Below are 12,562 nucleotides of genomic sequence, written 5' to 3'. Positions count from 1 at the left end.
AAGTTACTGAAGTATACGATCATAATAGTATGACCTCTTGGTAAGCAGTCATTAGATCATACAACAAATAGAGTACGTGGATATCATTTCCATAAGGCAGGATCAATGAAATGAAGCTTTGTTTCCAGCTCTTGAGTTGACTTGAGTTTTAAAATACAAAATTTCAAACAACTAAACAAGAGATAAAGTACAGAATAATACCAGCACCACCACTTCCAGAAGCTTCAATATTAATGAAAGCACCAACTGTGCTGCTCCATTTATGTGTCTTCATAAAACCATGCGAACCCTGGTTAACAGCATCAAGGATAAGCGCAAGTTGCTTCATTGAGTTAAACGGACAATTAACATATATGAAATGACATGAGTATTCTTTTATGTTTTTACTTTAGGTTTGACTTAATATTCTTACCATGTTCTAATTAATAAGCAGAAATTAATATCTGGGGCAGTTTTTTCTGTTTCAACCCCCCGCGAGGGGAGAAGTTACAGAGCTTCCCAGTGCACCATAATTAGCTTAGACTCATACGCTGCAACTATTAATAGCACCTTACTATGGACCAGTTCAGATTGCCCTCAGCTGAGTCATCACAAGACATTTTTATCGAAGGAACAAAACCACACAACTACCTTTTCAATTCATGCACTATGTAGTAGTTTTGCGCATGTAGTCTAACAGTTTGGTGATGATTGACAGTCACATACCAGAAGAAAAAGTTCCTCAGCACCATTGAAAAGGAAAATGACTGGCCGAGGAGGGACCCACCCAGACTCAAGGATAAGTCGTGATAGTTCAAGCATAGATGCTGGACAAGAAATATTACAAACACAAATCATGCCCCGATGAAAGTCTGCACAGTAAGAATCACATTTGTTCAGACAAATAAGAGGTTGTACTTACCAACACAGGAACCACAGTCTGCTGCACCAGGTGATCCAAGTGGACTGTCGAAATGTCCATTCACCAAAAGGGATGGTTCATCCTCTTCTGAAACATTTGATGAGATCCTGTAATTAATTGTTATATCTTAGAAATAATTTGTTTAAATTATATGGTTCACGAGGAAAAATATAGCCAAAATTAACAAAGGTTGTCTTGTCAGTTGGCACTTTGTAATACCACAATGAAAGTAGAAGTGGCTCATGAGTGTTCCTGGAAGATCAATCCCACAATTGAAAGTTTAGACATGCTAGAACAGCACTCTATGATGGCTGGGTACCACAATTTTTGTGAAAGATGTCACTAAGCATATTACTATTGGACTCTCCTTGATTGAGTTAATCATAAAAATCAACTGTGGCTGCTACATGGATCGCTCCAGTCTAAATTGCACGAGGGCTCATGCATGGCTGCTAATCTACGCATGAATACAACAAAAAATGCGTGCACGTATTAATCATCTTTTGCAATGGGCAGCACCCTTATAGCTAGGCCCATGGACTGTATCCAGCCTGTATAAGAATCGAATCGGCAGAACACGTCCCGTGTTGCCTATCGTCACCAGATAATAAAATTCACATGTGTGAATTGGTTTCAAGTCGTGGTGCTTTTATTCAGAGTTTTAAAACAGCTACTCCCTCCGTAAAGAAATATAAGAGCGTTTAGATTATTAAAGTAGTAATGTAAACACTCTTATATTTGTTTATAGAGGGAGTAGTTGCTAACATCCTCAAGAGATTTTATGGAAGGCTATTGATACGTTCGGCGGTAGCAGCACTGCATGGGCATCCCCTTCTAGACTTCTAATAAGTTAGTATCAGCCTATAAAAGGTTATCACCATTCACGCTGCGAGGGGGACGGTAGCCATGCCACGGGCACTGTGGAGAAGATGCCTCAGACCAGGCATCGCCACATGGCAAAGCCATGTTTAATGCCAATGTGAGGCCATGCCATCGGCACACCAAGGGACGACACAGACGGAGAACTCACGTGGGATTCAGCCAAGCATAAAACACGTCAAGGCCCTCGTCTAAAACTTGCCTAAGGACATGGTGGGATTACAAAAAAACAGCGTGATGTTGTAACACCGCGTAGACGCCAAGGCACATTCGACACATATCACCTTGCAACGATTTGCTGAAAGGCAACACCACACAATGACAAGATCATCCAATAAAGAGAGCAGAGTGATGAGACCCCCGTAGCCACGCCAGCTCAACTTCAAGAAACAGAAGCAATAACTAGAGCTCACACACCGCCAACTCAAATATTAGGTACTTCCGTTCCAAGGAATTCTTTCTGGTGCTTATGAGAATATGAAGATGCTGCCTAAATCAAATGTAGTACTTGGGAATAAAGGACCTAGCATGGACAAGAGGGACACACACTGAGTATGATCAAGCATGGCAATGGCATTAACCATAGAAGGAGTGAAGGCGGAGCTTCAAGTGGAGACCAGGCCTGACATTGCGTATGTCGTGGGTGTGGTGAGGTACATGCATGAACCAAGGAGTGGGCATCTTGATACAGTGCACAGAATCCTGAGATACTTGGAAGGGCACTCCGAGAAAAGGTTTGTGGTTTGCGAAGAGTGAACATCTTGAGATGGATGGCTATAGTGATTCTGATTTTGGTAGTTGTCAAGATGATTGAAGATCAACTCAGGCTATTGTGTGTTTGTGGGAGGAAATTTGGTGTCATGGAGAAACAAGAAAAAGCGAGTTGTGTTTAGATCAACAGCAAAAGCCGAGTATAGAGAGCATCTATACCAATATAAAAAGAGTGAGTTGCGGAGATCCAACAAATCTCACCCATCCAACCGTATCTATCCAACTGTCTACGTCGCTCCAGTGTTTAGCGTTAGACCTGTGTAGCACTAAACACGTTTAGCACCCTCCACTAATTAAGACCATACCTAATATCAACGTCAGCATTAACCAAGTAATATCTTTCCTAATATTAATGTGCAACACAATTAATATCTTGCCTAATATTAGTGTGCATTGCACGTACACAATTACTAGTTATCACAAGGGTTGAGTGAGATGCTCGGGGTGAAGAACCTACTGAGCAAGTTGAAACCTCTGAGGAAGGGATCCTTGAGAGTATGGTGTGACAATCAGTCAGCTATAAGTGTTGCCAGTAACCCAGTTCAACATGATAAAACATGTGGAAATTGATCGCTTCTTCATTAAGGAGAAACTTGACACTGGGATCATCAGCCTTACTCATGTACACTCTGGGCAGCAGATTTGCTTGACAAAGGGACTGGGATCAAAGGACCGTAAGTTGGCATGTGACAAGATGGGGTTGATAGATATCTACCACCCATCTTGAGGGGGGGGGGGGGGGGGGGGGGGTTGAACCGGTATGGGCCTTGCTCATCTTCACTTAAGGCCATGTGGCCCATGGCCATGACCTAGAAGTGGTTGACCTAGACGCCAGCCAGTGTCTGAAGGACGCGCCGCCACACACACACACACACGACACAGCAAAGGTTCGATCCTTCTCGATTCAACACTTTATTATTTTATTTTACATTGTTTCTTCCATACAACTGGTAATGTTCCGTTTTAGTTAATAGCTTGAAGACTGAAAGGGCAAATAAAAGCATAAAAATAAGAACAGACATGCATGAAAATTAGGCCCCGCATGGATAAAAATATTAAAATAAACCGTATTCGATAGTTTTTAGGTTATCTCGGATTCATATCCACGTGATCAAGATTGCAACTGAAAAACTGATGATGAAGTAGAAATAATGGTATGGCAAGGAAAAAAGGACATGCAATATTAAGTACCTCATAACAATATTTTTATGATTTCTGTAGCCTAGAGTTACTCTGTGGCGCAAAAACATCATGCTGAAAGAGCCACTAACAATTATTTCTTCAACATCTACCCTGAAAGAGAGAAAAGGCAGACACAATAAATGATCATAAAAGGAACAAAACCAAATAGAACTCATTCTTTCAGATGAAAGAATTTCGCACCCCATTTTCTTATTTACCTGATATATTGAACGCTTACTTTTGACTACCTAAAATCTCTACCTAATAATAAAGCAAATTGGGTTTCCGCCGTCCGTCACACACTTTTGCAGAAAACCCCCTGCATTTTTCATGAATTAACCCGCAGTACACACTTAAGTCATAACCGAACCGTTATTTTACATTTTTACGGAAACCCCCCTGACGTATTAGATAATTCACCCGCCGATCATATATAAGTCAAACAAATACCGTTTTTCTTTCGTACCACGACGATCTGGATTGCAAATAAACAACCACTAAAATCATAAAGAGACAAAAGAAAACATTGATAACCACACATGAGCACCTCTGAAAAAACTGGCAGGGGAAAAACAACATTCAAACACACTTTGGTTTGTGTGAACACTGAGGCCACTGAGGGTGAGAAGGAGGATAAGCCGCAACATAAAAATGATGCCTCGCTAAAATAAAGTGCATGAACATATTATGGTTATTGGGTTAAGAGTGTGTGTTATTTTTTTTTCTCCCGTTGCAACGCACGGGCTCTTTTGCTAGTTGATATAATATGGTCAGTCGATACAACCCTAACTGCCTATACCACCCAATAGTGTCAAGTCCATTACAATGACATGGCCATTTGGGGACAGGATAGCCATGAGTTTAGAAGAGCCAGGGCGAACTTTTAGTATAGCAGAAAAGATGGCATGGCATAATTCAGCATTTAACTTAAGTAACAGCATCTTCGCTCTAAAACATGGAAAGTGTGCATTTGTGTCATATAACCAACGTGCATAGCCTGCATTTGCGCCACTACCTGCAAACACCAAATTGTGTTGACTAGCAGAGCTGTGCCACATGCATGTGCAGGCTACGCGACTGCACAGGGTCCACAAAAATCTGGGCCAAAAGCTTTACTAATCCTCAATTATTAGTGGTACTAGTCTATCCCGGTATTATTTATTATGTGCAAGTTAAGCCAATCTTGTATATCCCATCATATAAATTTCTGCCATCTTAGACGCTCCCTGCACATCTCTCTTTGTCACTATTCACTTACCCCTTTACAGATGAACATGGCAGAAGACGACAAAATCACTTCCCTAGTCTCTATTTTCCTGAGCCAGTGAATTAAATTTGTTTTACAGGATGTAATTCTTATGGCATATAGCCATATACACCCTCTGTTTCTAAATATAAGCCGTTTGGGCAGTTTAAATCAAACTGCCAAAACGTCTTATATTTAGGAACGGAGGTAGTACTATACAAGGTGCTCATTGCCGAACAACTATATAAGAATCATCTCCTTTAATGCACTCATCTATGTAGGTGGTTAGACTGTTGCTTTCTCTATTAGTTTGGAGCAAATAATTATGTAAGTATGTTAAACATCAGTGTCTCATCAAGCAACAATGTGCCAAAATAGATCTATCATCTATCATACGCGTAAACAAACACAGCATAATTTTCTTTTGTTGAGCACCACCAGTCACTTGTACAAGTCATTAAAGCAAGTTGTGTTATGTTTTATATATTACTTAATTTGTAGTTGGCAACGTGCACTTAAAAAACCCTGCTCGACCAGATGCCTCAGCCAATCATCTTCCTCTTCAAAGTCTTTGCGCTCTATTATTCATCCTACATGGCGGGGTACTTCCCAGGGCAAACAGAAATATACATAGGAGTAAACCCCTACCTGGTACCTCTCAGCGACTCGGGCTATTTGCCCTAGTTTACTCCGATGGTAGCTCTGCTCCTGGACAGCAGCCCAGTTGGTTTAATTTAAGCCAATTCTGTAAGTAGAGCTAAGAAGCGATTGCTAGCTCCTCCTCCAACGTACTCCCTCCGTCCCAAAATAAATGACTCAACTTTGTACTAGTTTTGTACTAAAGTTGGTACAAAATTGAGTCACTTATTTTGGGACGGAGGGAGTACGTGCCAATGCAATGCTAAAAAGGTGGAAGAAGCTGCCATTGTTCCAATGATAATGCGAGGCCAGAAAATGTATCTGGTCCAACTCAATTGTCCTGCTGGGACCGCATCTTTACGTACTTGTTCTGTTAGTAAATGAAGTCTAGGAAGGACCGCTGAGGCTCGGACTAAATGAAGTCCAGACATCAGGAAGCACTGCGAATCCTACGAAACAAACAGTTTGTTCCTCCAGACTTCAATTGATCTCAAATTCTCAATTAATGCGTGGTTGAGGAATCAGGATACCCCATGCAAAGCCCATGGACCCACACCCGAGACTGCCAAAACTTATTCGCTTCCAGGTTAATATCACCCCTATTTCGCAGTCAGAGCAAGCATTCCAACAAACACGACATGGACGATTCAAACAACGACATGGAGAAAGGAAAATAGAAAGGAAGGTTTAAGATTCACCTGTACTCCGGCCCAGCATGCGCAGCAAGCCCCTCGAGTTGCCCCTTGATGTACTGCGCGGCGGTCTCCAACCCCGGTCTCCCCTCCTGCAAAAGAACTCTACTCGTCACATCTCATGGCAGACTGAGATGACCCGCCCCGAGACTACTAACTAACGCAAGGTAGAAGGCGGACCTGGCGGCCAGGGATATCAACGACGAGGCAGCGGAGGTGCTGCAGCACGCGTCCCTCGGAGAATTCGTCTGGCGACGCGTCGCGGTCCAGCGGGGCGACGTGGCGCATGTGGATGACGCGGTAGACTAGGAAGGACATGAAGCCGTAGAGCACCACCAGGGCAAGCAGCACGCGCTGGGCCCCCGCAGCGGCGCCAGCGCCTGCGGCAGACTGCCGGGGCGACGGCGGGGTGACCATCGGCCGTGTCTCGGTGGGCGGCGCCGCGGCGGTTGTCGTACGGAGGGTTTTTCTTCTTGGTCACGGCTTGGTTCGTGAGTTCGTGGATTTTCTGTTGTTGCTGTGAATTATGTGGTTCGGCCCTGGATCTGGACGCGCGGTCGAGTGGGTTGGGCTGCTTTTGGAGTTGGCGGTGGCTTTTGCGATTATATGTGAGGAATTAAGTACTTGTCATAAAAACGATAAAAAATGGATGTATCTACAACTAAAATACATTTAGATGCATTCATTTTTTGAACGAGTAGTAGAATGCCCGGTAATATTTTGCTGAAGTTGTGTAAAGATAATGCATGCTAAATTTATATGTAGATACAATATAACACAATCATAATTGCATAATAATTAAAGTCAACTTTATTTGTAATGTCAACTAATAACTAAATTGTAAATTGACAATGTATATGTACCTACTCCCCCGTAAAAAGAAAAGTATATGTACCTACTAATAAAGCAAGGTGCGTTTCTTCGATTTTTCATCCGTTCACTGCCGAAATATTTTTCTTTTATTTGAGATGGTTTAAAAAATTTGTGCGTCCGTCTATTCAAAAATAATAATGATTTGTCTATGGGCCACACGCGCTTTGGCTCAGCGAAACCAACCCATTTAATTTACTGCCCATGTTGTGAGGAAAATCCTATTTGCTACACCGGCATATAATCAGGGCTTTGCACATGACAGCCAAGACTGGGCTGACCAATTTTCAATTTTTTTTCTGTAGTTTTTAGTTTCCTTTTTTCTTTCCTGTTTATTTTTTCTTTTTTCTTTGGAAATTTATTTTACTTTTTCGCTTTTTTCATAAATTCAAAAAATCCAGAATTTCAATTTTGATTAAATTTTTGAGAACTTTTTGTAATTTTGAAACAAATGCCGTTTAAATTATTTTTGGTATTTTATTTTATGATTACCGTTCCAAAAGTTGTTCAAAATTCATAAAATGATAGGATTTTCCATATTTGTTTGCGATAAAAAAACAGTTACCTTTTAAAATTCTTCAAGATCCAAAAAATATTCTTATTTTACTGAATGGTTCACAAACTGAAACTAATGTTCACGTTTTAAAAGCACATTTTCTAAAGTTGTTCCAAATGTTGAAAACATGTTCCTGTTTTAAAAAACAATCATAAAGTAAAAAAAACTCGTAATTTTATAAAAGGTTCGTGTTTCCAAATAATGTTCCGGTTTCAAATTATCTTTCCCGTTGCAACGCATAGGCATATGTTCTACTACATACAAAGTGATGAGCCAACTAAAAATCTATTACAAATTCTTGAGATCTACTTGATGCGCTTAAGAAATTCTCGAACAATGTTTGAGCAAGTATAATAAAAACTGCTTTCTCAACTCATACTCATCCTGCAAAAGCAATATATGTAGTTAGCACGAAACTTCATGTGAAAGGTCTAAAAACATGCGTAACGGGCAATACTCACTACGCAAACCGGCTCCACGAGATCTTTACCGTTCCACAAGAGGATAAAATGAAAAACAAAATAGCGAGACGAATCTCTGCAATTTTCTAAATTGTTATTATACTAAATGCTCGTCCGTTGCTACAATCTATCTACTACCTCTATATAAAAAAAAAAGACGAAGAACCAAACAATTAGATCTATCCATCAATAAGATCTAGTGGCCCTTAATCCTCCAATGTTTGCGCAACAAACCACGCATCCAGTTTTTAACGCTTCAAGGCATACATCGATAAAACTGCCCCGCCGTTCAGAAAAAAAGCAAACAACGCACGCCCCCACGTCCTCTCGCCCCGCCCGCACGACCTCGACCTCTCCCTGCTCCTCCTCCCCCGCCGTTCGCCCTCTCCCGTTCCTCGCCGCTCCTCCCGAGCCTCCCGCCGCTCCTCCATTCCTCCTGAGCCGCCCGCCACGCCCTTCGCCGCAGGATCCCCTTCGTCGCGGGAACCGCCGTCGAGCCCGTCCGTCGCGCCCGAGCCGCCGCCGGAGCCGCCCTTCGCCGCGGCTCGCAGGTCGCCGAGCCGCCGCCCCGGAGCCGCCCTTCGCCGTGGTCCGCAGGTCACCGAGCCGCCGCCCCCGCCCTTCGACGCAGCCCGCAGGTTCCCCAGCCGCCAACGCACGCCCCCACGTCCTCCCGCCGCCCCGGAGCCGCAACGCGACGGGCCCAACCCGGAGATCCACAACACTGGCGGGCTGAGCCGGCGGGGCTTCCCGGCGGGGTTCGTGTTCGGGACGGCCGCGTCGGCGTACCAGGTGGAGGGCATGGCGAGGCAGGGCGGGCGCGGGCCCAGCATCTGGGACGCCTTCGCAGCCATACCGGGGACGATCGCCGGCAATGGCACCGCCGACGTGACGGTCGACGAGTACCATAGGTACAAGGTGTGTATTATACTGAATGAACAATCGTCCTGACTGCTATGTTTTTCTGGTGTTTCTTGGTGGTATCCTGATGTTTGACAGAGGTCTTTTACTCTGAGGTGTGTGTAGGAGGATGTGAGCATAATGAAGGAAATGGGCTTCGACGCGTACCGGTTCTCGATCTCCTGGTCGAATATTTACCCAGGTACATATGTGCCCTGATCCCTCCTCCAACCACAGCAGCTTGCTAATTTTCGATCCAATATTATTTTTCCTGGATCAAAAGTAGTTTCTGATGTAGAGCTGTGTTTGATAAAACTGTAGATGGGACTGGGAAGGTGAACCAGGAAGGAGTGGACTACTACAGCAGGCTCATAGATTACATGCTCCAGCAAGGTAACTGAAGTTTTCTGCACCTTGGCAAGCAGCCTCAGCATCAGGTCCAGACTTCTGAGCTAATTAAACGTTACATTGTGACTGTTATTAATACAATTTTGACCAAAGGATTTATTGTTTTTTTGGCAGATGAGCACTTGTTCACCTTTGTTGTAGCGCAGAGACTTGTTCCAGATATTTAAATGTCTTTTTACGTATCCTTTGTTTGTTCTCAATTTGGATGCTTTCATGCAGATCAAGTTATTATTGAGGACAAAATGAAGGGGTGCATTGCAATCTAGATTTGACTAAATGTGTGGCAGATCTGTTGACAAACACATTTACATTTAAGTATGTGTAGTATGCTTCATGTAATTAACCACAACATTTGTTTCGTCAATTATTTCCTTTTCATTCAGTGAATGTCCTTTTGTTAAAAAGCGCGAGTCGAATGTGTAAGTACGGAAAAGGTTCTCCCATTGGGTTGCCACTACAACGAAATAACCATGTAAATGACTGTTAAACATACTCTATTTTTGTAATTCAAAGGCAATGTTTCTGCCGATCTCGAAAGAACTAAAAGAAATGCAGCCTTTATAACTGAATGTCTACATTCATTGTTGGAGATCACAGAGCTATATATTAACTAGTTATTATGTTGATGCACACTGCATTCAATTTAGTGAGCTTGTTATTTTTCTGATCGGATTCAGTGGTAATGGAATTGGGTGGTGAAGAAAACTAGCAAGCTACATAGGAGAAATTCATACGTGCACCCGCATGAATAATAATTTTTCGAATGTCAAATAGTTCTAGAAAAACTATACATATAAATATCTGAATCATGTGTCCTTGTAAAATTAGTGGAAAATGATTTGGGAGGATGAGGTTGCTTTAGTCTTGACCACGACGTGCTCTCTGGTAGCGCTGTCGCGGCCAGTCGGCCACTCGCTCTCCAAATCCTGCAGCTGTGCATGGGTCCGATGGACAGGCATGGCGGCTCAGACCTGCGGGCTCCATGATCACCACGGCGCTGCTTCCTGGCCTTGCCGCTGGCAGTCACCGTACCCTCACCGGATTGTCGACCCCACAACTAACCATCACCCTCATCTCATTAGTTGGCTTCCCTTTACTGGATCTGAATTTTTTTGGTTGGTTTGCAAAGTGCAGATGTGTGACCTCCTCTATGATGAAGGCATCGAGGAGATTAACTTTTGCTTCTCAAGCTTTGTTTTAGTTGAGATGTTTAAGCAATATTGGTCACTTCCAAGTAAATTTTATGATAATGTGATATATGTCTACTAATTTCGATTTTTTCCCTTTGTGTTCAGGTATCTATACTAAAGGTTGCAGTACAACACTAGCTGGTTACAATTTTGTAGATTTCCTTTTACCCTTAGTTTGTGCTCCCTCCGATCCAAATATAAGTGTCGCAGCTTTGAACTAAGGTGTTCAACCTTAGTTCAAAACTGCGACACTTATTATGGATCGGAGGAAGTAGTAAATGCCAATTAGTATAGTCCCTTAAGGCCTAAAAAGTAGCATAGGATATGGGAGCAAAAGGTTCAACGAAAACTTTTAAAACCTGAGATGGAAGTGTATTTTGTAGGCTTGTAGTGCATGTTCACCTGTACGAGCTAGAACTTCCTTTGTGTTGGCGGAAGTGTTAGCCTGCCATTACCAGTTGAGTATAGGGCCTGACCAGTGTTTTGGTCTTTCATTTACTTTTTACCAACTCAAGTAAAATGTTTGAAATCTTATATCGACCACATCACTAAAATTTGGTTGGACTATGCTTCTAATTGAGTCTTAATCTAAAGACGACATTTGTATGACGCTTGCATTCACAAATTGAAGAAACTGCTGTAGAACACCTTTGTTGGTTGCAATTATCCTACAAACATCATCATTTCAAAAGTAGCAACACAAATTTTATTCTTAAAAAACATATTTATTCCATGTAAAAACATATTTTTATTCCGTGGCAACGCACGGGCAGCCATTTGTGTCGGAAGATAGCATCGATCATGCATCCCTTCTGGTCAATGAGACTGATAGTGGGTCTTGATTGCCATTTGTGTCGATTCATATTCATACTTGTGTTTTGGGAGTTTATTGCCTGCATAACAACAAAAGTATTGGATGAGACAAGGCAAGCATGTACTCCCTCCGTTCCTAAATGTAAGTCATTGTAAAGATTCCACTAGGTGGACCACATACGGAGCAAAATGAATGAATCCATACTTATAATGCATCTATATACATCCGTATCTAGTTCATAGTGGAATCTCTACAAAGACTTATATTTAGAAACGGAGGGAGTATTTTGCTTGCATGGTCGCTTCAGCCTTAGCATCTGTAGCGCATGTAGCCAAAGTAACTGTGGCTTGTACTACTATTGTAAAGCAGAGCTGGTTGTCTTGAGCTTAATATGAGACCCAAGTCTCGTAGAGAGGGGTCGATGATAAGAAGCATCTGTGGTACGTCGTACTTGTGGTCCTCTCTTGAGAGAGCTATATGCTGCTTTAGAAGAAAGAAAAATAGTGTACAGATTGATCAAACTCAACTTAAGCCACCATATTGTAATTGTTACTTTTGAAGAATGTTACATTGGTTGTTTTTTGTTGTTGTCATTTTCTTACACTAGCATCAAGAACTATAAGCATATGGTAGTATTTGATCGGGAGTAGATGTATCTCTGAAAAATGTATTAGCTGAGACGTGCGTTGCACGTGCAAGCTTACTAGTAATGCATAAAAGACAGCCAAAGCTTTTTTTTCCTCATACGTTTGGACGTGTTTCGATATCAGACGTGTGTTTAGCGGGCTCCCCGAGATTCAGTCATCTGGACAAACCTCTCCCAAATCCAGCCCATATATAGGGGGATATGGTTGTCCATACTATCTGCCATGCTTTCTCCAACACGCGGTTCCAACACAAAACCCCACCCCATGATGCACCTCTTTCTTTTCCTACCGGACCCTCCCCTTCCCACTTAGTTTCCCATCATAGTGGGTCATTTCTCGCTGGATCCCTCTGCTTTAAAACCGGATGACGCCCACCTCACCTTCATCATGCCGCCCACTCTGATGT

At 42.5% G+C, this 12,562-nt stretch overlaps 2 protein-coding genes across 2 annotated transcripts in view; one reads left to right on the top strand and one right to left on the bottom strand.

Moving 5' to 3' along the window:
- Nucleotides 1–6,846, bottom strand: part of LOC123044913 (endoplasmic reticulum metallopeptidase 1) — a 40,307-nt gene extending 33,461 nt beyond the window's left edge. Inside the window, exons 1-6 of the mRNA XM_044467796.1 lie at nt 6,491–6,846; nt 6,317–6,402; nt 3,743–3,844; nt 902–1,008; nt 706–806; nt 202–289 (exon numbers count right to left, since the gene is read on the bottom strand). Of these exons, the coding sequence (XP_044323731.1) occupies nt 202–289; nt 706–806; nt 902–1,008; nt 3,743–3,844; nt 6,317–6,402; nt 6,491–6,727 (721 nt within the window). The 5' untranslated portion in view covers nt 6,728–6,846. The remainder of the gene's footprint in view (nt 1–201; nt 290–705; nt 807–901; nt 1,009–3,742; nt 3,845–6,316; nt 6,403–6,490) is intronic.
- A 1,226-nt stretch (nt 6,847–8,072) lies between these two features.
- Nucleotides 8,073–9,887, top strand: LOC123039210 (klotho). Its single transcript, XM_044462471.1, has 5 exons — nt 8,073–8,084; nt 8,459–9,115; nt 9,224–9,299; nt 9,419–9,490; nt 9,620–9,887. The coding sequence occupies exons 1-5, from the start codon at nt 8,073–8,075 to the stop codon at nt 9,670–9,672; spliced, it is 870 nt and encodes a 289-aa protein (XP_044318406.1). The 3' UTR covers nt 9,673–9,887.
- The last annotated feature ends 2,675 nt before the right edge of the window (nt 9,888–12,562 follow it).

The sequence above is a fragment of the Triticum aestivum genome, chromosome 2B (genome assembly GCF_018294505.1).
Source record: "Triticum aestivum cultivar Chinese Spring chromosome 2B, IWGSC CS RefSeq v2.1, whole genome shotgun sequence".
In the NCBI taxonomy this organism is placed as follows: Eukaryota; Viridiplantae; Streptophyta; class Magnoliopsida; order Poales; family Poaceae; genus Triticum; species Triticum aestivum.
Note: the sequence above shows the minus strand (reverse complement) of the source record. Positions and strands in the feature narration are given on the sequence as shown.

Bases quoted from the DNA above. Each gene is read 5' to 3' on its own strand.
- LOC123039210 (XM_044462471.1), top strand. The intron at 9,116-9,223 runs GTGTGTATTATA...AGGTGTGTGTAG, and splicing joins ACGAGTACCATAGGTACAAG to GAGGATGTGAGCATAATGAA. The intron at 9,491-9,619 runs GTAACTGAAGTT...TTTTTTTGGCAG, and splicing joins AGATTACATGCTCCAGCAAG to ATGAGCACTTGTTCACCTTT.